Here is a 27,866-nt window from a genome sequence, read left to right as displayed (position 1 = left end):
CTACTTGACCACCATGCACCTATCAGTAGACAGAAAATGTCCTAAAATTTCCACTCGTAAAAAATACAATATTCTTATTAGCACATCCTGATTTCTTCTCAATATCTGCCTCATCAAAGCAGTATTTTTAACTATAGAAAAAGTTTGCTTACTTGAAGACTTTTTCTCTGAACCACATACTACTTTTTTTACAGGGAAAATCTTTTTTTTTTAAAGATTGCTACATCTTTTAGTGCATTACTTTACTCAAGTATACTCACCTAATACATTTCTCTTTCAGATCCCAGACTTCGTTGTGACTGGGTTGAGATTTCAAAAGCCATGTATGTGCTCAACAGTTGTTCACGACAGGAAGTTGTCAATACATATCCCATGTTGCTCTACACATGACCAGGGTTGACCCCATTGTGTGTGTCCTCATAGTGAAACAAGACCAAATCACCAAGCACATGCTTTGATAGCACAATGTTATGTGTTCTATTGTTTCAACAGCGTCCTCTTGTTATTCTCAGCCAATCAATGATTCCTATATACATCGCTGGGCGATTGACTTGTTGGTTTTGCTTATATACATTTATAAAACATACATATACATGTGTGAGTGAATTATTTTCATTTTCTGATATTTGAATCAAATCTTGAATTAAAAGCTTGCTTTGCATTTATAAGATAGAAAACAAAATATATTTAAAATAAATATTTTTGAATAATTTTTTTTTACATCAATTTTTAAGCAAATAGTATCTTTTTCTTTTTTTCCAAAAAAAGATGTACATTTTTGTAAATGAAATAATTAAGTACCATTTCACAAATTGTACATTAGTTCAGATTTTTATTTCATGTAAATTTCCTTGTATTGTTTTTAGTACATGGTTTGGGGAGAGTTATCTACCAAATAGTTTTGTTACATTTGAAGTGAATTGCTGTGCAATATTAAAAAAAGCTGTTTTTATTATATTCATCTGCTTCTTAATCTAGTTATATGTAGTGTGACTATGTAATTATAGTTTCTGGATTTTGTTTACTGTGTATTTAGAGTGTATACACATTACTACCTGCCATCGGATGCTATTTATAGGTTTCTTTTTGTACAGAAGCTCATATGTGTCCCTTTCAATTAAACGAAAGTGGATTTTTATGGAAGCTAGTTAAAACAATGATCTTTGTCTGTTTTCTGATACAATGAAATGTGACTATATAGTCCATCTGTGTTATAAACTTATAGCCATCTATTTTATAAAGTTATTTATATCTAATCATGAAGAGTCAAAGAATGATGTAATATAATGAAGAACATTGACATTGATATTTATACACACAAATATTTACCACATTTTTAACAATCTTGCTATTTATAAAAACTATCTACTGGTATTCATTCTTGTACTACTACGGCCCACGCCATCATGGTATGATGATGACCATATTTGTCATATCCATGGGGGCTTAGGGCCCTGCACTGTGGTTTTGTGTGCTGCAGCTTATGTGACTGCTGAGACCTAAGTGAGCCAAGAATATTCAGCTGCACACTGAGCAGGTTATTCCAGTTGGAGCTAGTTCGATTCCTAAATATGGTCAAAGCCAAACACACACCCACACAGTCTTTATCAACCATTCATTATGTAACAAACTTTGTGAAATAAATTCAACCAATGAACTTGGTTTCAAAAATGCTCTTCTGTAATGAATGAATACTTTTAACTTGATGGTTCTAAACCAGGCAGATTCATCTAGTGTCGTTGTTCTTCTTCTAGCCAGCTTTATTGCTGCTGAGCTGTGAGCTCTTTTGCAGACTGTGCCAAGGAAAAATAGTGTGCTGTTTTCTTCAGTTGTTCAGCACTGCCGGTCTAGTGTTATATGAATATATCTTTATCTTCTCTGTAATTGTCCTAAGAGCTGCTCTCTTGGAACTTAAGGCCTATGAAACCTCCCATTCTTCAGCCTGTCTGTCTGGGAGGGATTCAAGCAGACGCCATTTATACTCCATGTGTTACTTAAGTGATTTTGTTCTTGTGAGACTCATCTACAACTTTAAAGACTTTTTGTGACCTAAGATTCCCTCTCCAATTTTTTTATTCAATTTTAGAGATTTTATTGCAAGAATCATCTTCAACTAGCAGATTTATGACATTTGATGGTGTTTATACAGTTCTGTTGTTGCAGCATATTTTACCATTTGTAATTATTAGTGTGGTCTAGGAATTATGGGATGAAAATATGATCATGCAAGTGAATGGTGTAAAATACTTTTTCTTTCTGAGTATTTAAACTAACCGACCAAATTTATGACAAGTTTAAAGACCAAATTTAGAACAAAAAAATTCATTTTGTAATCATTATTGAGCTTATCAATATCACGTACTATTGGCCAGTAAATTTATTTTGTAATTGAACTAGTTTTGTGTGTAGTATCATACTTATTTGTTTAGTGGGATCAGTGTTTTCTTATTTAAATGTTAAAGTGACATCTCAGTAGCATAGTTTGAGTGGTTTATGCTGGGATACTTAGTATATTTCATTTAATCTTTAGCTACTTATTAGGTAGTTGTGCCTGGTGTTTTCCCCTTTCTGCCTAGTTTAAAGAAAATCATTGTAAATTATTTTTACGCACATTGACGGATTAATGTTCGGAAGTGTTGCATACCAGACAATTTATATTTTAACTCAAATCAAGTTTGAACTGGTTCTGTGTTTGGTAAAGTAAAAGTACATCCTGCAGTATTTACCTCCTGACAATTTTTCACTCATTAAACTCTTGTATGGCTTGCCTTAACTCTTATATGTGTGTGATTATGTCAATGTCTGAGACGACTTACGTATACTTACCTATGCCTGGCCTAAGTACACACAGATGTAATAATGTACGAGGGGATCACTTATTATGGATGCATTATTTCCCTTGAAACGTATTTCAGGGGTGCATAACTTAGTTGTTATCTCATCAATCATATCAACTGCTGTTGAGTGTTAACCGATATTACAACTGACCTAAGAAACAAACACCGAACTGTGCCCAGCTGTTTCAGCATTGCTCCTGAAGCGTTAAGAGTAGTGTACCTTTGATTTATATCCTGAACTAAGTAACCTTATGTCTGAGTTAACAATTCTAACTCGTCGAAATTGATTCCGTGTCAGTAACAACAATGATTGAAATATTCAGTTGCGTTTCATGAATAATTTGGTAGCAGAAATGTCCACTAGTTTGAGTTCTTTTGACTTTATTCTCCACTTGTGTACAAAATGTCATCAGAATGTTGTACATTGTTTTCCTTGTTTATCATGTAAAACTTCCTTGTTGTTTCCATTGTAATAATGTTTTAGCCTTATGGCCTGTACATCTAAACAGTGATTGATATTTATTTCAAAATAAAAAAAAGTCTGATTTACAATGAACAAAAAGACCTTGGGTTTTCTTGAGTCTGTGTTTATTTAATTTATACATCAATTACATAAAAAACCTAGTTGTTTAATAAGTCTTGATAAAGGGAGATCACTAGGAGGGTAACATGTCCAGATTAAATAAATGCCTCATTGTTGGTCTCCCATGTGGACAGTTCTGTAGAAAAGAGAAAAATGACACAATTAACTTTCTGGCCCATTAATTTAGAATCCTCTCATTGTTGAAAATATATAGGCCAAATTTAATTTTAAGATGATTAAATATTCCTGAAAGTTTGCAATGACCAGAGTTTTAAATGTGTGGCCTATTAGCTAGTCATTTTTCCCCAAAGATATATCCTACAAAAAAAGTACATTTCTAGGAAAATTGTCAGGGCCATTTACAAAATACTCATTCAGTTTCCATACCAGTACATAAATAGCTAAATTTGTAGGAAAATTGTCAGGGCCATTTCCAAAATACTCATTCAGTTTCCATACCAGTACATAAATAGCTAAATTTGTAGGAAAATTGTCAGGGCCATTTCCAAAATACTCATTCAGTTTCCATACCAGTACATAAATAGCTAAATTTGTAGGAAAATTGTTGGAGCCATTTTCAAAATCACCCATTCAGTTTCCAACCATCTTTGTCCTCCCCAAAGGGGAAAAAACAAAACATTTGGCACACAATTGAAGAAAATAATTTATGCTTTTAAAATGATCATGTTAATTTTCCTATACTTTAAAAAAAATAAACCCAGAAAAACATAAGATGAAAGACTTACCCAGGGTTGGTCTAGTTCTCCCATGTGGTTCACCAACTAGAAGAAAAAACAAGGGAAAGTTTTTAAAAAAAAAACCCAGCTAAGTAGGTCACACGTCTATAGAGTTTATGAGTTTCTCAAGCAAAGACATGGACCAAGAATCCTATCATAAACAAAAAAAAATGTTCTGGGGATTCCAAAAATAAACCCCCCCAAAAAAATGATTGGAACTAAGATGTGACTTACTCTTCTCATCTCTGATTGGCTGAGAGCTGTACCAATCATGACAGACTTACGGCAAGCTCTGGAGGCAAACATCATTCTGACTCGAGTCGGTCTGCACATCACATTCTTAGCAAACAAGATTAAAAAAAAAAAAAAAGATTTATTTAAACTTTCAATATTAACAAAGAAAAAAAAAAGGGTCGGGGGAATGGTCTCTTTATTCATGCTAATTACAATAAAATGTGTTCTATAAACAGAGAGAGTTAACCATTTCATTCTTATCATTATCACACCTAATTAGCACATGAACTAGTCAACAGAACGGAATGTGTTCAACTTAAATCTATTTACTAAGTAGATGTTAAACTCATTAACTCACCGGAGAATCAGTCAGCATAAATATGAGCTCTTCAATATCTAAAAAAAAAAAAAAATCATAAAATGCTATGATCAAATTCCATTACTTAAGCTTGGTGGCATTATAACCATGGGGCAGTTAACAGAACTAAAAAGTTTAACTATTCTAACCATTGGACATCTACCAGAACAATACAAAGTGTGGCCATTTCGAAAATGGGACATTTACCAGTCACCAAAACAACTTCATGTCATTTTTTTAAAAATAGACATTTAAAAGTGTGCACTGGATTTAGACATGGAATAAACAATCCAATCAAGTGAGATGAACAGCTCAGTCCCTGTGACTAAGAACTGCTAAACAATCATTCTGGCAATTAACAGAAATTCTACTGGCCACAAAATATGACCAACTGTAGATAATCTAAATTTAGTGCATTCAACTCATTGACAAGGGCAGTTTGAAAATTTGTTTCATTAACTTTGTCTAATTACCATCTTTCCCAAAGATCCAGTTTTTGCTGACAGGAGTTGAGACCAGTTTAACTCTTTGAGTTGGCAGAGCTGAAATAAAGATGTAAAAATGAGAAGTCACATGATTAAAAGAACCTATAAGTGACAAGTACGTTCTATTAAACTAAGTATTTATGAGGGTCATGTCACAATTTTTTTTTATCAACCTAAACAAAGCCATCACAATTTTATAAATAATTTTGAATTAGTTCATAGCTCTAGATCTGAGTAATGATAGTAGAAACAATTACTAATGTATGCAAATGCGACATGAAGCTTTTCGAAATACACACTAACAATTGGAAAAAAGTGGCACTGGATAGACCCACATGGAGAGTGAGCATAAAATAAATTGAATTGGCACCTGGTGATTACAGGATTGTCTCTTTAGTCACACGAGAAGTTGCAAAGGGAAAAGATCATCTCTCTAGACATAAAATGCCAACTAAGTGGCCAACACAGAGTTCTCTCCCCTCTCCATACAACTGTTGGGTCTAAGAGAACGTCAGTCAGCAGATACAGCTTAGAATCTGCAGGATCACAGGATCTACCAGTTTGTCGCACTGCTGATCAGGTTGATTAATGGTGATTTTTTAATGTTTGGGTTTAGCCACAAGAAGTAGAGGTTTGGATCTAGAGAGGTTTTTTTCTTTTTCAAGATTAGTAATGAGCCCATACTGACCAAACTTCCTCTGCTTCTTCGTTCTCATTCTTTATGTTGGAGCGTTCAGATGACTAGACCAATAGATGAGATGAACTGCGCAGTGGTTTCCAAAACAGGGAACTCTCCATATAGTTTTCTTTCTACTGGGGTGTTTTGGGACCAGTGTCTTGTATGGGCCTCTTATTAAAGGACATGATCAGTATTATCAGGTGACACTCCACATGGACAGATTTCACTGGTTCCAATTTTGAGCTCCGGTACATATGTTGTCTCATTCTGTTATATCTGGTCCTGAGTTGAAAGATTATACGTTGACTTTGTCAGGATAGCTTATAATAGGCATCATCTTTCTTGTGATTCGGATGAGAGCTTGTCCATTTCTTGTTCATTTTATTTACTATTAGTTTCTTCAATTCTTCTGGATAGAGACTGACCAAACTAAACTTGATTTTTAACACACATCCAAGCAACCAAGATCTAAGTTTAAAACACTACCTATGATGATTCACGAAACTTGATTACTTCATGCCACGCACATCCAAACAACCAAGATCTAAGTTTAAAACACTACCTATGATGATTCACAAAACTTGATGACTTCATGCCACACACATCCAAACAACCAAGATCTAAGTTTAAAAGCACAAAGTAAGATAAAACTTGATTATTTGCTAACCTTCTTCATTGACAATGAAGTCAAATCCATTTTTCTTGAAAACCTCTAAGTTGTCAACAAGAATGGCTTCATTACTTGCTGTCAACTCTATAGTTTGTGGACTGAGTCAAAAAAAAAAAAAAACAGAAATAAAACAAAATAAAATGAAGTATCTCTACATGAATGCATGCATGACTTATTCTACAAGGATTCACTTAGTTCTTGTTGCTCCAGAAGGAGTTTCTTCTGGTCTTGAGAATGGTAACAATTAACAGATTAAAATAAAAATTAAAAAAATATTTTTTCTCTAATTTAGCTTTGATTAGATAATTAATGTAAAGTACCCCCCCCCTCCTTTTTTTCAGACCTTGTCATACATAAGGTACATGATGTAAAAAGTCATCTGTTTCTATGGTCGATGGTTAACAGGGGTGTCAAAATTAACAACTGCCTTTTAATTTCCCTGAGTAACCTCAGGTACCCAATAGAGTTGGGGTGGATTCAGAGGCGTCCTAAAAATCCAGAAACTAGAACCTCAAACGATATGAAAGCCAATCACTTTACCACCACAGCCCCTGATAATAACAATATTATAATTCAATGGGTTCTAAGCTTAACTGAAAGAGACAATTGAAATCCTTCTATGGATTCACCAGCACTGTTAGGCTAGTCCATCACCCACTTGTAGGGAAAACTTATAATTTAGGACCTTCCTCTTAGATACATCCTTATCACCACCTCCACAATCACAGTATAGTAAAATAAAACAGGACGGAGCAATCCTCTTTACACATCATCACATACATGTCATCATCTACACATAATTATGCATGTGTTATCATCTGCAAAACTATCTGCACATAATCTTGCATGTGCCATCATCTACACATCATCAGCTACACATCATCATCTACACACCATCATCTACACATAATTACACATGTTATCTTCTGCAAACTATCTGCACATCATCTTGCATGTGTCATCATCTACACACCATCATCTACACATCACTGACCTGATCAGTTTCTGACTCTGTAAGACAGTGTTTCGCTGCAGCATTTCAAAGTTGTATTTCTCATCCGTGGCATGCTGGTCAATGATGAAGAGGTCGCTGTCCAGTTTGGCAATGATGAAGCCTAGATTGAACTGGGAACAATGTATTTAGGATATATAAGAACCAGCTCACACAATGCATTGTCTTGGTAATTAAATAACGGCTCACTAAATAATGAAATCATCAAAAGCTGATCTTAAGCTAGAAGACTAATAGTAAGAGATGAAGGTTACCCTTTCAAATCTTTGCTATCAATAGGGCAGATAATGTAAAGGTCATCTGTTTCTATTATTATTATAGCTTTTATATAGCGCTACTTTCATGCTTATAGCATGTTCAGAGCGCTTTTGGTCCAATCTCATTTGTGGACCAGTGGGGGGGAGGGGGTATCTAGGAGTTGGTTTTCCGTGCTGCCTTTAGGCGCTCAGTAAACACAACTCTGCCCGAGTCGGGTGTCGAACCTCGAGCCCCCTTCTAGGTAACCAAGCCAAGCCAAGTTCAAGCACACTTGGCCTCTTTACCACGCTTTCTATGGCCAATGGTTAACAAGGGTGTCATGTGGCCAGCACAAGACCAACTGGCTTTACTTTCCTCAATATGTCAGGTACCCATTAGAGTTGCATGGACTCAAGGGCATCCTAAAAAAACAGAAACTCATAAAAATCCCAGCTTTTATGTGCACTGATTGAAAAGCCACAAAATTTGTCCAGAATGAGGGACAAGTGGGTGAGAGGAACAAACCACTTGGCTACCTAGTAATGGGGCTCGGGTTCGAAACCAGACTCAAGGTGAGTCGTGTTTGCTGAGCGCCTAAGGGCAACATGGAAACCTTTTTCCAGACTACCCCCCCCCTCCCTTTCACTGGTCAACATAAGAGTTTGGACCCTAACTCACTGATAAATACACAAATAAATTATTATAATGAAAGTGTTTTCTATTGGAAACTTTATAATGGCACTCACATATATATATTAAAATTCATTAACAAAATTATTAAACACTCATGTGTAGATATAACTAAACACTATACAATTTTAATGATTGTATTTATAGTTTTCAAGAAAGAGAAATCAGATCATCAGGGCTCGTAAAGACCCTTTCCTCAGGGGACCAGTAAATAGAAGCCGACAGAAGAGGCAAAGGGAAGACAACACCAAAGAATGGATGAGCCTGTCATTGACAGAGGTTCTTGTCAAGGAAAAAGACAGGAATGGAGATAGCTGAAGATCGTGTACGACACCTCAACTGACTGAGAAACAGATGAAGGCAAAGTCTCAATAGTCCGAGGTTTGAATCCTGTCAGCTACCATCCCTAACCACCCTGATGGAGGCTTGGTCTACGATGTAATAATCTTCAGTTCTGAAGAAACATCCAAGACATGCAAAGCAACAAACAACTCTAAGTCTGTTTTTATTCTAGGAAGTTTAAAGACAATTAAATATTTATTAATTTTTTAAAAGTCAATAATTCTTACCTGTCCCAGAATTTCCATCTTGATAAACATGTCTTTGCTTATGAAAAAAAAAAGTAATTATATTAATGATACTTCTTACTGTTATGTTATCAGAAATTTAAAATGTTAAACTTAAAAGGACAAATATCTGTACAAACCTTATAGCTCGTTTGAGTTCATCTTCTGCTGACGAGTTGTCTGCTGGATTGATTTTAGCACGAAAGCAGCGACTAAATGATGAATTTTTGTTGGACACATTCAAAGATAAAGCAGCCATGTTTTCTTTTAATTTAGCCATCGAAAAGGGTATGATTTTTTCCAAAGGTTTTCGTTCACTTGTTTCTTGCGGCTAAAACAAAAAGTCAAATGAAAAGTTCAATGAAACATAAACTATCAAAATTAAAATATTGAATTTTATTGTGTCAAAAGTAAAGGGAAATAAATCTAGTCAGAACGCATAAAAACAACTTTAGTGTCTAGTAAGAAAACCAAAAATGAAACAAAAATATATTAAAGGGAGTCTATGTGTTACATACACACTTATACAGGCACATGAGTTTGCATCCACAGGTAACACTGATCACATATTTCTGGTACATTTTTAAATTCTTGTTATGTTAATGTTTCTATGGATGTGCATATAGTATTACAGAATGGCACATGGTTTTTAAAAAAACAAAAACTGTTCACTTTCAGCAGAAGTAAAAGTTTCACCCAAACCACAAATTTAACATTTGTTTAGTTTTATTTATTACATTCATTTCACAAACACCTAAACAATATATATATATTATATAATATTATATACAAATATAACCCAGAAATATATATATATATGACAGAAGACAAAACAGTTAATTATCTTTCTTTCAATTCTGCAAATAGAATCACTACCCAGTAGTAGTATGTGAGTTAAAAAAAGAGTTTTCATTTCAGTTATATAAATCCAGCAGACCAAAAGTAACCTATGTTCATCGGTGATGAAGACATCAGATTTTCAACATTTTTGAACATCTTAATGTGTCAGGAAGGAAGCCACAAGAATGTATCTTATTGATTTAAGAAGAATGTGTTTAAACCCAGGAACAAGTTGTCTCTGAATCACTACAATCTTTGCTGGGTCTTCACGACTGTCATGGCAAGCAGTGCTGTTGTCATGGAAACAAAAGCTATCTTGGGATATCTATATATGACTTTTTGTCCTCATTTAGAATTTAAAGTGATTATTGTCAAAAAAAAAATCTTGACTATCTTTACTAAAAGTTAATATTGCCGGAACAGGTGAAATTCCCATTTTTCTGTCTAATAGCATACAGTACCGTGTGTCTAATACAAACTTTATTTGCCTTTTTTTTTCCCCCAAAAAATAGGGAGTACATGTTAGATCTGGATTGATTTCAGGTATTTACTAAAAACCAGAGACAATATATCCTTGGGTTGGACAGTCACTCCTCCCACCAGACACATTGCATTAGATTAACCCAGAAAAACATAAAATACTTTGTTTTATATCACAATGCATAGATGAAGAGCAGTTGAATCAAATTGGTTTGGACCCAGTCATGGCATTAAATTTGTAATTGATCTAGACTAACAATAACAAATCTGTGCAATTAGAAATACTTTTTACCCAAATTATTTTTGGCTTTTAGCTTTCTCAATACTCTATGAACCTATCACTTGTCTGAACTGACTGGGGGGGGGGGAGAGAAAGGGATATCTGGGTGGATTTTACAGTAATAGTTTTTTAAAAGAATTTTTTAAAATAAAGAAAGGGAATGACCTGCTTTGAACTTATGTCTCAAGCCTCCTCAAGTCGACATTCTCATGTTGGTGATACCAAACAAAATAATTAATTATCGATAGTTAATTAAATAATTGGTTAATGTTTTAATATTCTTGTTTTGTCAGGTAAAAGAAATAATTGTGCAAAATTTCTGCTTGATCAGATATTGGGGTGACTGAAATATAACATGTACAAAATGTTTACCAGACAAACAGAGTGATTTGATGTAAGCTTTGTCAAAATATTACTCACTAAATCTAATTCTACTTGTGATTCAGTTTGAAGATTTGATGGTTGATACTGAGGTTCATAGTGTGGTGCTTGGCTGTGACGTCTTTCCTCATTATTGTGTTGATCTTTCTCTGGGGTTTGAAAACTTAAACAGTTAAAGCTTTCCCCTGAGTTTCCTTGACTAGAAGGTGTGTGGAAAGTTATTTTAAATCGATTGTCACTGACTGAAGTTTCAGGTTTTGGTGAGGTATCAATGCCAGGACTCCGGTGTGAGGTTAACATTGTTTGTGAGCTTAAACTCATCGAGACAGAATGTAATTTAGTGACGGCCTGTGCATCACAAACATTGTCAGTGCTTGGGCCATCACAAACTGCATGGTCACCTTCACAAACCGTAAGGTCCACAGGAAAAGAAACTCTTGAATCTGAAGACACAATGTGTCCAGTCTCAAAGACGTCATCTTGCAAACTAGTTAACTGAACAGATTCGTCAGTGTTTGAGACACTTTTGTCAGAATCTATTGTTTCATTATTTGATGAAGTAGTAGTTTTTACAGATTTCCTGAAAAAATGAGTTATGGAACTCTTATCCTGGGGAGTCTGAGACATGGACTTGTTGGATATAAAACTTGGACAAGCATTTTCTGAAACAAAACAAAATTTGAGTCAACAACTGCACTGTATTTTTAAAAACATTGAAAAGATTTAAATATCAGAATGGTGAATTTTATTGTGAAATATTAAATGTCATATCTTGCTGTGGCTTGACATTTTGACATATTTTTTTGTGAAAGTCAAGGTTATTGTGACCTATAAAATGGAAAGATGGAAGATAAAATCAAGAGAACAAAATGTCTCTGTTCTTTAACAACAGCAACAACAAAAGGTATTGAAAAGACATTAACAATGCATTCTACAGTTCTTTTTTTCTTATCTTATAACATTCCGATGTAACTTCAAAAAAAAAAGATGATTATATCATACAAGTGTCCCTAGGTCAATCTAGTCATGCATGTTAATCAATGAATTAAATTCTGCCAACTCACTGGTTTTCCTGGCTGACTCAGGCAAACACATTCTATGCTCTAACGGCACTAGGCAAGAAGGAGCAGTTGTACAAATTTATATTGCTAAAGGTGTGAAATTCATTCAAATAAAAAGTAAGTAGTCATTATGAGGAACAAGTGAGGTTGAGGTTCTCAAGTTGGTTTAGTCACAGACACATGCTAAAACATTTTCTCACTGAGACATAAATTTTAAATTTGTAAAAAAAAAAATGTGTTTGGCCTACTTTGACCTACTTGCTTTTTTGATTGGGCTGACTGGAGTCACTGGACTGTTTCTTGTGAAGGCACTACTGAATGAGCGTTTCAGCTTGGCCACAGAATTGGAGAGATCTGACGCCAACTGTTTTAAAGCAAAATAATAGCGTAACCTCAACAATGATTGTATTTTTAAATGGTATCTTTTTAAAACGTCTGGCCAACCACAAGCATTTTTAGTGGGGACGGGGGTCAACAACCATATTAACCGTAAATGTTAGGAAACATCTTTCAGAACTTGCAATCTATGAGGGCAGTTAATTTGTTTCTATGGCTAACAGTTAATGAGGGTGTCAGGTAGTCGGCACAATTCCCCAACAGGTACCCACCACTAGAGTTGAGTGGACACTAGAGTTGAGTGGACACTAGAGTTGAGTGGACACAAAGAGATGTCCTAAAAATCCTTTAGGTTCAAATTCTCAGTCTTTGCTGGGATTGGACTCGAGACTTCCCACCACAAAACAATGTTTGGAACAGGTACCCACCACTAGAGTTGAGTGGACACTAGAGTTGAGTGGACACTAGAGTTGAGTGGACACAAAGAGATGTCCTAAAAATCCTTAAGTTCAAATTCTCAGTCTTTGCTGGGATTGGACTCAAGACTTCCCACCACAAAACAATGTTTGGAACAGGTACCCACCACTAGAGTTGAGTGGACACTAGAGTTGAGTGGACACTAGAGTTGAGTGGACACAAAGAGATGTCCTAAAAATCCTTAAGTTCAAATTCTCAGTCTTTGCTGGGATTGGACTCAAGACTTCCCACCACAAAACAATGTTTGGAACAGGTACCCACCACTAGAGTTGAGTGGACACTAGAGTTGAGTGGACACTAGAGTTGAGTGGACACAAAGAGATGTCCTAAAAATCCTTAAGTTCAAATTCTCAGTCTTTGCTGGGATTGGACTCAAGACTTCCCACCACAAAACAATGTTTGGAACAGGTACCCACCACTAGAGTTGAGTGGACACTAGAGTTGAGTGGACACTAGAGTTGAGTGGACACACAGAGATGTCCTGAAAATCCTTAAGTTCAAATTCTCAGTCTTTGATGGGATTGGAACTTGAGACTTCCCACCACAAAACAATGTTTAGAAGCCAAGCATCATACCAATTTACCACCATGCTCCATGACCATACTAAATTAAAAATATTTTCAAGTTCTAGCGCCACTCTTTCACAGCAATAACTTGTAAGGACAAATTGCGTCTCCAAAAATTTGGATTGAAAAATTATCAATGAGTTTGAGTTTTTTGGCACATCAGCACAATTTAGGCCATGTCGTGCCCGTAATCCCGAATTATCAATGAAAGATGAAACTAAATTCAAACTAGCAGAAGGCAGATGAATTTTTCATTGTCACTTATTTAAGAGTTAGGTTAATTAAAATTTGGAACGAAGTTTATATCAACATTGAAGTGTTTGTTGTGACATTCGATTCAAGCTTTAATATAAGGTCTTGGAACAAGTCTCTTGCATTATCTTAACTTATCTAATATAGACGTTACTTCAAAAAAGAAGATGATAACGTCCTACACGCCTTGCATTGTAAAGTAACACAAAGAATTGATTCCTACCTCTTGCTCCTCTTTGATTTTATTACCAAAAGTAAAACTGTGACTTGGGTTGTCTCCTCTTTCACTGTTACCTGAATTTAAGAAATATTCAACCCATTAAAAAAATAATCAAAATATGAAAATACTTTAAAAAAAGGAGAAAAAACTCAACATTTACATCTACCAATAATGTAGAAGTTAATAATAATAATAATAATAATAAGATAATAATAATCTTTATTGTCCATATGGAAATTTGTCTTACAATTTGTGCATTACACCAAACAAAAAACATTATAACTATAAGAAACCAAAGTGTACATTCACACCAGACTCACTCATATTTTACATGTGACAAAGTTTATATCAGATAGCTTCTATTTAATGATTTGATTGCCAGGGGAACAGAAGAGTTATTTCTCTTTTTTAATATCAATAAAAATAATTAATTATCTTATCTTATGAAATACAGAAGTTACTTCAGAAAAGAAGATGATTAGGCCCTACACATGTTCCTAGGTCTAGTCATGCATGCTAATCAATGACTTAAATTCTGCCAATAAATGACTATTAGTTAATTGTTTCATTGATTCATGTTTTGTCAGGTACTAAAAATATTTTTTTTTAAATTTCAATCTGATCCAAGAATGGCTGTGGGAGAAATAACGTAAAGTTATCTATTGGGGCAAAACCCAAAATATTTAGCCATATCTCTGAATACTGTAGAATTAATTTCCCTTGTCGGTATCAAACAAAAACAATTAATTACCAGCAATTTATTGACAAATCTGTTACTTTGTAAAATTTATTCATCTACTGTGTTAGCTAATAAAAAAGTGCAAAATTTCAAATTAACCCAAGAATGGGTTTTGGACAGACAAACAGAATGAGTTGATAAAAACTTTGTAAAAGACATCTAGATATTAATGTAATCCATCCAATAGAATGTAGAACCATATTGAGATTGACCTACTTCAACATAATTCATTCATCTCCTGATTGATTATATTATCTAAACCTATAGCAGTACATAAACTCTACCTCAAGATCAACTACTACATATAGCATAAGCATACCAGAGTTGGCAGGAGACAAAATATTGTTGACTTTATAGACTGAAATGGTTGGCTCATACATTTGTATTAATGACGCCTGCAAGGGATAAAAAAATATCATTGTAATTTCCCTTTAGTTCTTAACTTATATAATTCAGACGTTAATTCAAAAAAAGAAGATGATTACGTCCAACGTGTGTTTATTTAGTCATGCATGTTATATTTATAATATTAACTCTTTCTCTCTGTAATTATTTTACCACATACTGGAAGAATCAACGTTGGTATCGTCAGTTCGGAGAGAAAGAGTTAAAACTAATTTGAGATTAAAAAAAAAAACAACAGATATGCAGATCATAAAATCAACTCACCTTGATGACAGCCAATAAAAATGGTTCTCCTTCCAAGAAAATTTGTCGCTTATCTGGCGTAACATTGACATCCACAGATTCTAATCAAAAAGTTGGAAGGTAAAACAGAAAATTGAAAAGGAAAAAAAAATTTAAGGGAATGAAACAAACATAACATATCAGTAAATAACATATAACTAGTGTTGCACACAAATGAATACCTTTATCTACAGATATACTGAGGACAATAAATGGATATTGATGTCTGTTGTAGCCATGATAGACTTCATTTACTAACTTCACAATCTGAAGCAAAACAGAAATATGAAATGTCAGGCTTGAAGTTGTTGCAAGAATTAACCTAATAGCTACTTCTGGTTTTTAGTCTAAGCAAAGGGAGACTATTCATTTAAAAAAAAAATAATGTAATTTAACCAAAAAAAAAAAAAAAAAATAGAACAGTATGACTAGATTTTAAAAAATAATTATAATACCTTTCTGGGGTAGATCTTACACGCTTTTATATTGGTATGTTCAGTTAAAAAAAAAAAAGATTTGCTCATGTAACATATAGTCTACAAAAAAAGAGTTCCTAAGTTAATCATCTCATTCTGAATGAGAAATGAAGAGCTCTTCTTATATGTAAGTATAAAAAAAACTGCTGGTGACTTCCTATCACACCATACAGCATTAACAGTCTAATGTGAACACATCATTCTATTGTTATTTGGTTAACTATGAAATAGTAACATTTCATAGTAACAATTCATAGTTACCTTACTGCTGTCACAAGGTCGTTTGTTAATGAAAATAAACTGTCTGTCTGTTGTACCGCGACCTTGACCGTGCTCACATTTTGAGACAAAACCTTGAATCCTGAAATCAAATAGTTACAGAAATTTTCTTAACTTGACATATACTTTAAAAAACAAACATTAAAGCCTAATAGCAAATCTAGTTAATCATCACCATGGTAATAGTTAAATAGATAAAAAAAAACTTACTGAAATTTGACCCCAGGCCTTTGTTGAGGTTTTATTCCAAAGTCTTCACAAATGTCGTCTTTGGCTTCTGACTGACAGAACTCAAGCAGACTCGATAGCTGGCGACAGTATAACACCAAATTAATACAAAACAGTTTGCAGCTAACAATTCACTCAGTAAATGAAACATTAAGATATCCAAAGACCCAAGCAAAAGACTGAATTGTTGAATTGACTTGTTACAAAAAACCTAATACAGTATTGAGACTAAAGAAGATTAACAAATTTTTTTTAAATATCAATTTGGATATTGCTCTTGGGGAAGTAAAGGCGGTTCGTCTTTGTGCTGGCCACATGACACCCTCATTAACTGTGAGCCACAGGAAACAGATAAGTTTTGCAACATCAGCACTCTTAGATAGCTTGCCTAGAGCTTTTTGATGGAAAAAATAACAAGAACCTGACAGTTTGCCATCTTGTTGCCCAGTACTAGAAGTTGAAATATGACACTAAAAACTATTTCTGTAAACATTAAAATTTGGTTCTGTAAAACATTAAGCAGCTAAACATAACCTTAAATTAGCTCCTTGTAACTATATTATGCAAAACCATAAAGTGGCACCTACCTGCTTTGCACCGAAGACGTTGCTTATGTTATCTCTGATTGATTCATTGCCGTTGGTGGCTACAATTGAGGTGCGACTCCTTCAGATAGAAAAGAAATTGTGATGACGTTGAAGATAATAAGAAAAATACAGGAAATAAGAGAAAGAAAGATAAACATAAACAAAAAAATATTTATATTTGCAACTGTGATCCAAAGTTGTTTAATAACATGATTGGCAATATTAAAAAAAACTTAGACAAAGTAAAAATAACTTAGACAAAGTAAAAAAAACTTAGACAAAGTAAAAACACTGCTGATACAAACCACTGCTGATACCAACAATGACTCACTAATTTAATAAAAACAACACATCTTTCTTTCTTCAAAATCAAAGCAGGTCAAAGTCAAGACTATAGAAAACATGAGATAATATCTAGGCATTTAAGTTGACTTTCAAAACCATAGATCATCCAACTAGTTCATGGAAATACAAATGTAAAAAACAATGTATTTGCTAAATTAGTAGATGTCATGATGTCAAGTGCTTTGCAACTAAATGTCATGATGTCAAGTGCTTTGCAACTAAATGTCATGATGTCAAGTGCTTTGCAACTCAACTTTAGAATTTATATATAAGCAAGGTTTCTAAATAAAAATATCTGACAAGGAAAAAAAATTTTTTAAATTAAAACAAACAAAACATTTAAAGCAGTTTGATAAGAAAACAAAAATGAGTAAATTTCAAAGATATAATTTCAGAGTATTCGCACCAAAAAGATAAGAAGATAAAAATAAAACATGCGCGTCTGCTACCTTTTCACCACCCCAATAGCTCACATTCAAGAAAATGGTTTGTTTAGGAACTCACCCTTTGCCTGTTTGGTTGAAGCAGGAAATTCTGACTCCTGTGTTGATGATGCAGTATGCATTCAGTACCTGAACCAGCTTGGCAAATTCTTTCTTGACGTTTCTCTGAAACTCCTTGTGTCGCACAGGAAGTGTGTGAAATATGTTTTGTATGTGTACGGTGGTGCCAACCTGGGGGAATAAAACAAACCATTTTTCATTTTGTTCAGTGTAGTATGCTACTGGTGTATAATTACTATTTATTTGAGTGATTACTTGGAGATGTTTAAGTTTACTTGCACGGGGGAAGTACAGTGCAGTTGATTATAGGGGAGTTATTGGACAGCAACAATCAAACAGAGGGACAATGTATCAAAATCAAAGACCATGAATTTGAAAATGTCCAAACTTTCAAATATCTAGGAAGTACAATTGATTTAAAAAATGACCTACTAACAGAAAGGAAAGAATAGCAGGAGGCAACAGAGCATTTTATAGCACCCATCAATTACTTAAGAGCAAAACGATTTTAAAAAAAAACAAGAAAATAATATCAAAACCATAATAAGACCAGCAGCAAAGTATGCAAGTGAGACATGGACACTGACTAAGACATCTGAAAATTTACTTAATACTTGGGAAAGAAAAATTCTTAGGAAAATCTATGGTGCCATACTAGATGAAACAGGGTGGAGGACACGCACATGAGATATATCAATTGTATGAAGACCCACCAATAGTGACCAAAATAAAAAAGAACAGACTACGTTGGGCAGGTCACCTTGAAAGAATGTCAGAAAACAGAGGAGTGAAAATCGTATACAGGCAAAAACCAAAAGGCAGGCGACCCAAAGGCAGACCCGAATGCGATGGATTGATGATGTGGAAGCAGATCTGAAGCAGCTTGGGGTTAGAGCGTGAAGACGAAAGGCCCAGGAAAGATCTGAATGGAAGGATGTGTTGAAGCAGGCAAGAGCCCTCCATGGGCTGTAGCGCCACTGGGATGGATGGATGGATATTGGACAGCAAACATTTCACAAAGTGAAAGATAAGAGTCCTATAGTATTCCCTTGCAATCTATCAGGTAGACGATGTAAAGGTCATCTGTTTCTGTGGCCCACAGTTTACTTTCTTCAACTAATTACAGGTACCCATTAGAGTTGGGTGAACTCCCAACAATCCAGAAATACAAAATCCCATTCTTTGCCTAGACTTGAGCCAGAGACCCCTACTTCAGAGGCCAAGTGTTTTACCACTCAGCTGCCATGGCCCCAAAGTAGAAATGGATAAGTACTAAAAATATACATTCTAGTCTACCATACATCATCTCAATCATTAACTCTTTCAATGCAAATTATTTTGATAGGAAAAAAAATGGAGTTTTTCATCATTTACTCTCTGAGAGTAACGCCGCACTGAAAGAGTTAAATAACACTAAAACACTGACGTTACAAAGAATGTGTGTAGTTTCAAAAATCGCTAGTGCTTTTTCATATTATCATACCGCCACCTTCTGAAATATTTTGTTGTGGCCATGAACAACAATTTGAGAGGCATTCTAGACTTTTTTTTTTCTTTTTGCATGTAAAAGAATCCAACGGTGGGTTGGAGGAGCCACTCTTTTTCTGTTACATTGGGTTTTTTTTCTTTCATTATCAGAAAACATTGCTAATTTGCTGTTCAATGCTTGCTACCACTTCTCTCCACAGAATGCAGTCTTCTCTATAGAATGCAGCCTAGAGCTACATCTTCCCATTGTGTTCAACTAATCATTGACTCTTTAAATTCTGAGGTTTACTTTTGAAGCTGCACGGCATTCAAGCAAGGAACAAATAAGACATATTTAGCTGAGTGTGACATAAGCAAAATGGAATTGAGGTGCTACAGGAGGATTCTAGGTATCACATATACAAGCTGCATCTCAAACGATGAGATTAGAGACAGGGTTACTGCAGCGATTGGACCCCCAAGATGACCTACTAACTATTGTAAAAGAACACAAACTAAAACTCTATGGTCATATTACAAGGTCTTTAGGGCTTAGACCTTCCTTCAGGGAACAGTACCAGGAAAAGAAAGAAGAGGCAGACAGAGAAAGCAATGGGAGGACAACATAAATGAATGGACGGGCCGGCCATTGAAAGAGGTTCCATCCAAGGCAAAAGACAGAGAGGAATGGAGAAAGACGGTCCAACAGACTAAGGGATAGGTGAAGTTAAAGTGTGTTAAAAACCTCTAAAGTAACTTAAGTGACAAACGACAATTTTACACACCAGTGGAATATGAAACTAACCTGGCGGGGAACTGTTTTCCTGGAAACAATTCTGCCGTTCAGGTCGAATTCAAGCTTTGTGCCAACTGCTACTGTCTGGTGTCTTGTTACTATCACCATATTGCTGTCAATGAACATAAAAAAAAAGTTGTCACTATCACCATATTGCTGTCAATGAACATAAAAAAAAAGTTGTCACTATCACCATATTGCTGTCAATGAATATAAAAAAAAGTTGTCACTATCACCATGTTGCTGTCAATGAATATTAAAAAAAAGTTGTCACTATCACCATATTGCTGTCAATGAACATAAAAAAAAAAGTTGTCACTATCACCATATTGCTGTCAATGAATATAAAAAAAAGTTGTCACTATCACCATGTTGCTGTCAATGAATATTAAAAAAAAGTTGTCACTATCACCATATTGCTGTCAATGAATATAAAAAAAAAAGTTGTCACTATCACCATATTGCTGTCAATGAATATAAAAAAAAAGTTGTCACTATCACCATATTGCTGTCAATGAACATATATAAAAAGTTGTCACTATCACCATATCGCTGTCAATGAACATATATAAAAGTTGTCACTATCACCATATTGCTGTCAATGAATATAAAAAAAAAGTTGTCACTATCACCATGTTGCTATCAATCAACATAAGTAGGGAGTCATAGCAAAGGTTTTATTGTCGCCTTCTAGATTCTTTTCTATTTATTTGTTAGGAATAATAAAACAAAATACTCAAGCTGTACCTAATATAGTGTCTATTCTGGTGACCATCTCTCTTGATTTCAAAATGTTAAGTTTTACTTCTGATACAACTATGCCCCAACCTATAAATTTGGTTATATCATATTTTATTTTAAATTCCCAAAGACAAATTGAATTTCTAATATTAAAAAATATATATTAAAGAAAGTAGTAACTATTAGTGAAATTGTATAAAAGAAGAACTACAAGTACATGTTGGCTCATGAGCCATGCTTCTGCAATGAGCTCATTTGAATAAAAAGTTAAAAATTTCCATTCTAGGTTTATCTAGAACGTTGATGATTACTCCAGACTAGTGAATACTTTATATAAATATGTAGGGGGAACAACCTAGTTAAGAATGGAAGTTTGGTTTGGTTTAACAATTATATTTATTGTCTTTATTATGATTTGGATTTGACAAGCTAATCTTTTAGAATCTTTAGATTATAGTGTTCAGTTCTATTCCTGGTATGGTTTTGTGCTTCCTTCTTTTTGAAATCCAATAATATTATACAAGGGCACAGAACTGCTGGAATTATTATTATGACAAATAAAATCTAAATTTAACATAACAAAAAGAAAATACCCCCAAAAATTGCCAAGATGTCCTATTAAAAAAAAAAAAAACTTAGTTTCTGTCACCAAAAAAAACCTAGTACATCTAAACTGTTCATTCAGAAAGGCTAAGCAAACCTCAATGCACAGAGAGAACTGAGAGCTTCCCCTCTGAAACCGAAAGTCGACACGTTCACCAAGTCCTCAAAGTCCTGAAGTTTTGACGTGTGATGTTTCAGTGCTGCGGGGGATCAAAACAAGCACAAGATAAAAAAAAAAAAAAAAAAAAAAGAGCTTATCTAAAAAGAAGGAATCCACGTACACAAAAAAAAATAATATATCAATACTAAAGGATTTATTTCCCCTTTTCAATATCAAACAAAATAATTAATTATCACTAATGAATTAATTACGTGGTTGATTTTGTGATTGATTCCTGTTTTGTTAGGAACATTGAATAATTGTCTAAAGTTTCAACTTGATCTGAGGAAGGGAGGTGGGAGAAATAACGCATAAAAAAACTTGAGCCAGACAAATAAGACAAGGACAGTTTTTAACACAAAAATATAAGGCATACTGGGACAATAACATCACACATTTATTTAATGAATACTGAGTTGTTTAAATCACTCATTTAAATAATGAATACCGAGTTGTTTAAATCACTCATTTAATAACTAAATACTGAGTCCAATGAATTACTCACTTAGATTATGAGTGTTGACTCGATTCATTAATTTTTTAAGATAATGAATTCTGAGTCGTTTAAACCACTATCTCAAACATCTTATTCAAACGAATATATATATATAATATCACCATATTGCTGTCAATAAATATAAAAAAAAAGTTGTCACTATCACCATATTTATAAAAAAAAAAAAATATATATATATATATATATTTTTTTTTATAAAAAATATTAAATATAAGGCGTACTGAGTTTGAAATCTTTAAAGTTTCAACGCAAGTAAAAATTTAAATAAAAGTCACTCAAAAATGTTGATTTTCTTTTAATGTTTAAATTGGGAAATAAAGTGAAACTTCAAAGTGAAAAATAAGAAATACAACTCAACATACATGGATAGATTTGAACCTGAACTTTTTCAATGTCAACATCCAAATGGAAGCGTTTTGTATATATTTGAAATGTAGTTGTATAGTAACTCTGGATAAGTACTTACCCACACATAAACTTGGATATATTGAAACTGAACTAGTATAAAACGTACGATAAATGTTATAGTTAAAATAGAATTTACCAGCAGAAGAACAGAAGATCTATTGAAAGAAAACGGTGAAGACATTAAAGAAAAACAAAACTTAGCCCCAATTCAAAAAAAAAAATTAAACCAAGGTCAGCAGTGTTAAATAGTCTTGCATTGACCACTCACAAGGCCACATGAATGCCCCTCGAAGTATGATTTTTTTGGGCCTTCGAACTCGACACAACAGAATGAGACAGCACTTATTCTAGATGCTGACCAGAGTGAAATTAGCCTTTGTGGAGTGTAAGCCAGAAATGCAGACCATGCCCTTCAAAGCTAAAAATGAAGAGGCCTGATTAAGACACTGGCCCATAAATACTACTACAAAAAAAAAAAAAAAAAAAAATGGAGAGCTGCCTGATCCAGAAACCACAGGACGATTAATTACAGATATAGGACTAATTACCAGAACCCTCCAACATAAAAAGAGAACGCAGATGAAGATAGTCCACTTATGTTTCTCTACACTTTTTTAACTTACAATTACAAAGAGGTAGAGAAATATGTCACAGATATAGATTGCGATGCTTTTGTTCCTGCTGCGGGAATGGTGGGGGAAATTATGGATACACATCTAAGGTTTAAAATTGGTAGTGTTGCATAATCAGCAGTCTGAGGATGAAGTCCTTGTATTTCCTTTTACCATTTCCTCTAAGATAATTTCCATTCAAGTATTGTATGTTACTATATTTAATTCAACTATTGTATGTTACTATATTTAATTCAAGTGTTGTATGTTACTATATTTAATTCAAGTGTTGTATGTTACTGTATTTAATTCAACTATTGTATGTTACTATATCTTTGCTTCTTCATATAGCAAACCTTTTACCCTTTAAAACCACACACTCAGCACAACATAATGTATTGCTTAGCATTAGATACTGTAACAACTAGCACTAGAAGCCGTAACACTTAGCCCTAGATGTAACACTAAGCCCTAGATGTAACACTTAGCCCTAGATGTAACACTAAGCCGTAACACTAAGCCCTAGATGTAACACTTAGCCCTATATGTAACATTAAGCCCTAGATGTAACACTTAGCCCTAGATGTAACACTAAGCCCTAGATGTAACACTAAGCCCTAGATGTAACACTAAGCCCTAGATGTAACACTTAGCCCTAGATGTAACACTAAGCCCTAGATGTAACACTTAGCCCTACATGTAACACTAAGCCCTAGATGTAACACTAAGCCCTAGATGTAACACTAAGCCCTAGATGTAACACTTAGCCCTAGATGTAACACTAAGCCCTAGATGTAACACTTAGCCCTAGATGTAACACTTAGCCCTAGATGTAACACTTAGCCCTAGATGTAACACTAAGCCCTAGATGTAACACTAAGCCCTAGATGTAACACTAAGCCCTAGATGTAACACTAAGCCCTAGATGTAACACTAAGCCCTAGATGTAACACTAAGCCATAGATGTAACACTTAGCCCTAGATGTAACACTAAGCCCTAGATGTAACACTTACTTAAGCCTTCGAAGTTCATTTCTTCAACACCTTGCCCATTATCGGAGACCTCAATACTCTCACTGCCATACTCTCGTAACTTTATTTCTGTGAAACAAGTCGGCCAAACAATTATTTTATAACATTTTCAATTTATAATAAAAAAAAAACTTCTGATCAATACAAAAAATAGACTTTCAGACCCGACAATCTATAAGTGCAGAGGATGTTAAGAACATCTGTTTCTATGTCGGAAGGCTAACTAGCGTGCCATGTGGCTAGCAAAAAGACTAACCGCCTTTACTTTACCCAACATGTCAGAAGCCCATTAGAGTTGGGTGGACTCAGGAGTGCTCTAAATATCCCAAAGTTTAAAAATCCTTGTCTTCGTCAAGATTTGAACTAGAGGCCCCTTAGTGTAGAAGTGTTTTACCACTCGTCCACCCTGCTCCCTCTCTAATAAATTGAAATGTAAAAAAAAAAGTGAAAGTTTAAATAGATATAGCGTGCCAAGTTTAAAACAAAAGTAAAGTTTCCTTTAATAATCAAAGAATTTTGAAGTCGAGCAAAATTCTGTTGACTAGATTATGTGCACAACTATTTAAAATGTGTTGCAGTTCCAAAGTTATGCCGGGCTGGGCAAATATCTTCAATAGGGGACAACTTGGTATACCTAAGGCTTTTTTTTTTGGTAATATGAAAAGTGGTTGTCGTAACAGAGGTGCACCCCCCAAAAGTTCTTTGAAGGCCAGATAAAGCACCCACTTGCTTTAACTGACGGAAGAGAACAGTCGGCAGCTGATGGCTTCCAAATGAGATAGCTGGAGATGTGTGACAAAGATTGCAGGGTACACATTTGAGAACGAAATGAGATCTACTGCCAAGGAAAAGTGTAGAAGGTGAAAATAGAACTGGCAGACAACAGTTATGCCTTCACTGGTTGTAGCAAAATGTGTAGATCACAGCTAGGACTGCATTGCAAAGGGAAACACTGCACTCCTCAATCTTTGGACTCAAAGACAAGACATGACGAGGTCGTAAACCTCGTATTTTTTTGAAGGAATGTCTATAATTTATAAGATAAGAAGATTTATTCTTCTTATAATTAGCATCCCCAACAAAATACAGATATCTTATAGTTCAGTAGACTTGTTCAAAGATGAAATTTAAACAATTTCAGTCCTCACCAGGAATAAGAAATATAAATCAGCTGTCAAGTCCTTAAATCCTTTGCCACATTATCTCATTATAGAGATATATATTATTTAAACATTGTCTAGTTGCATCAACTGACCAAACCTGGCTATGCCACATACGTGGTCAGCCTTTATAAGGGAGGATAGGACTTTACAGTCATCTTAATGTTCATGGGAAATGTGCTCATATTTGACCACGAAGAAGGAGCTATATATATACATATACTTGTCTCAAGATAGCCTTGTGTTGTTGTTTTTTCTACCACACAATTATTTAGGGGATTCAGTAACTTAAAAATGAGAAGACTTTTAGACAAGACAAAAAAAATGACCTCTTATTGAACCATACAGATTCTTTATTCTTCTTTTTACTCAAGCTATTGAACTCAGCAAAGACTTTTTCTCAACTATATCAGCCGATGTTTAGCTGTAAATGTTTTATACTATTTCCCCGCCTCAAACTAATACAGAGGCACCACTGCCACCTTAAATTGCTAAAAGTTGAAAAAGTGCACAGAAAGAGAAACAATTACCAATGATAGTGGCGCCTGCATCCACACTGTTCTCAACCAGCTCTTTTACAGCAGTGGCTAGGGTCAGGACAACCTGACCTGAACAAATTTTATGTACTGAGGCCTTGTCTATTGCCTGAATATTTGGAGCTAACTTGGTTGTTGCAGGAATATCCTCTTGGGTTTCCCTGTATCAGGAAGAGAAGTATAGATTTTGATTTATAAATTACTGACATTACTTCATATAGAAGATAAATACTTAATATGTGTGTCAAGAGTCAATCTAGTCATGCATGTTAATCAGTGACTTCAAGCTCTGCTTAGTAATTGGTTTCCAGGCTGATTCAGGCAACTCATTCCATGCTCAATGGCACTAAGGAAAAAGGAGCACTTATGAATGAGCCTTTATCTTTGTGTCTTACAAGGAATGTGCCTTTATCTTTGTGTCTTTCTGAGTATTTTATTACATTTTGATTTTGTTTTTCAAGATTATGGTTCAGAGTTTTATGTACAATTGCTACTTTACTTTTGAGTCTTCTATCCTGAAGGCTTTCTAAATTTAGTGATTTTACTAAAGGTGTTACTCTAGTCAAATGTGAATATTTGTTAGTTACGAATCTCACTGCTCTATTTTGTGTTTGATCCAGTTTCTTAATGTTTTCCTGAGTTGAGGGGCCCCAAACAGAGGATGCATATTCTATTATTGGCCTAACAAAGGTTAAATAACATTTTAGTTTTATCTTCTTATTTGATTTATCGAAATTTCTTTTAATAAACCCTAATGCTTTCTTGTTTGATTTTTTGATAATTTCATCAATATGAGGATTCCATGACAGTTTTTCATTTATTATAACACCTAGGTATTGTTGTAACTCTGCTCCCGCGCCACACTGATGGTGCGCATCTGAACACTACTAAACACTAGTAGTATAAGACATATTTAGACAGGAAGAAGGACTTGTGAATCCGGCTACAGTTATGGAAGTCTAAGCTGTCTTGACTCAAGAGAACGTCTTTTGCACTATCTATGAACTATGTTGAGGACCTGGGGCGACACTGGTAAGTGTGTCAGTGGTCTGTATTGGTAGTTAAGTAGGATAGGACTGGTGTCACTTGAGATAGGACATTCTGGGACTTGATGACTGAAGTCTGTACTTATAATAAATACCTCTAGCTTATTGTTACCTCCTGTCTTTTCGTTGAGTGCCTACCTTTAGAGTTACAACAGTATTTTGCGTTTGTGTTACTTGTTTTTTTCGTGGGGTAACTATCTGCAGAAATAAGAGAGTGATCTTTCCTTTTACTTCTTCTCATCCAAACTCTTGAGCCTTGAAGAGAATTATATAGATATTATAATGTCTATATATACAATATATATAGACATTATAGATGCCAGTAGCCTAGTAGGGAACCTAAGTCAAGTGTCCTAAGACTGTTCCTTGATTTACATCTGAGTTTTCTGTTACTGGTGTTGATTTAGAGCCATTTATCATTACAGTTTGTTCTCTCCCTATCACTACTGACACTACTATGATGTAACTATCAGAAAATCCTTAATCCACTGATCATTCTAAGTACTAAAGTAGATACCAAATGCCAAAATATTTTAATTTTTTAAGGAAACTTAAAATGTTAAAACTACTAGTCTATCACTAATTCACACACTATCATCACTATGACTATGCCACTATGATTTACTATGATATGGACTATTAATAAGTATTAGATTAAATATAATTATGATTATTTATTTATTATGGTGGTGAACTGCCAAATTTAGAAATTAGCCAAATATACAAAAAGTTGAAAAAGCCTTGGTCAAATCTAATAAGATATCATTTAGATCTATTTGCTCACTATTAATTACAAAGATATATTTACTTACCTTAATTGTACGCTCTCTGGTTGTTCTTGTATTGAAATATTAAAATCAGATAGATCTAGATCCACAGGTCGGGTTTGCATTTCATTATCAGTATTGTCACAACAGACAGCAGCCATATTGTTTACAATGGAAGTTATAGGAGCTCCCGCCAT

The 27,866-nt window shown here is 34.4% G+C and overlaps 2 protein-coding genes across 3 annotated transcripts in view; one reads left to right on the top strand and one right to left on the bottom strand.

Moving 5' to 3' along the window:
• LOC106054506 (ras-GEF domain-containing family member 1B-like) overlaps window positions 1-3,410 on the top strand; it is a 116,040-nt gene extending 112,630 nt beyond the window's left edge. For both annotated transcript variants that reach the window (XM_056018724.1, XM_056018725.1), the window contains exon 22: window positions 281-3,410. In XM_056018724.1, the coding sequence (XP_055874699.1) occupies window positions 281-299 (19 nt within the window). In that variant the 3' untranslated portion in view covers window positions 300-3,410. The remainder of the gene's footprint in view (window positions 1-280) is intronic.
• Window positions 3,408-27,866, bottom strand: LOC106073528 (mismatch repair endonuclease PMS2-like). The gene is made up of 24 exons (XM_056022118.1): window positions 27,715-27,866; window positions 25,851-26,017; window positions 24,143-24,229; window positions 21,530-21,632; window positions 20,098-20,200; window positions 17,827-17,996; window positions 16,978-17,056; window positions 16,373-16,470; window positions 16,145-16,244; window positions 15,590-15,674; window positions 15,390-15,469; window positions 15,040-15,115; window positions 13,985-14,055; window positions 12,389-12,605; window positions 11,109-11,731; window positions 9,229-9,419; window positions 9,092-9,128; window positions 7,578-7,708; window positions 6,581-6,681; window positions 5,223-5,291; window positions 4,750-4,787; window positions 4,392-4,496; window positions 4,167-4,202; window positions 3,408-3,556 (listed from the first exon to the last, which is right to left on the bottom strand). The coding sequence occupies exons 1-24, from the start codon at window positions 27,864-27,866 to the stop codon at window positions 3,494-3,496; spliced, it is 2,982 nt and encodes a 993-aa protein (XP_055878093.1). The 3' UTR covers window positions 3,408-3,493.

The sequence above is a fragment of the Biomphalaria glabrata genome, chromosome 2 (assembly GCF_947242115.1).
Source record: "Biomphalaria glabrata chromosome 2, xgBioGlab47.1, whole genome shotgun sequence".
Taxonomy (NCBI): Eukaryota; Metazoa; Mollusca; class Gastropoda; family Planorbidae; genus Biomphalaria; species Biomphalaria glabrata.
Note: the sequence above shows the minus strand (reverse complement) of the source record. Positions and strands in the feature narration are given on the sequence as shown.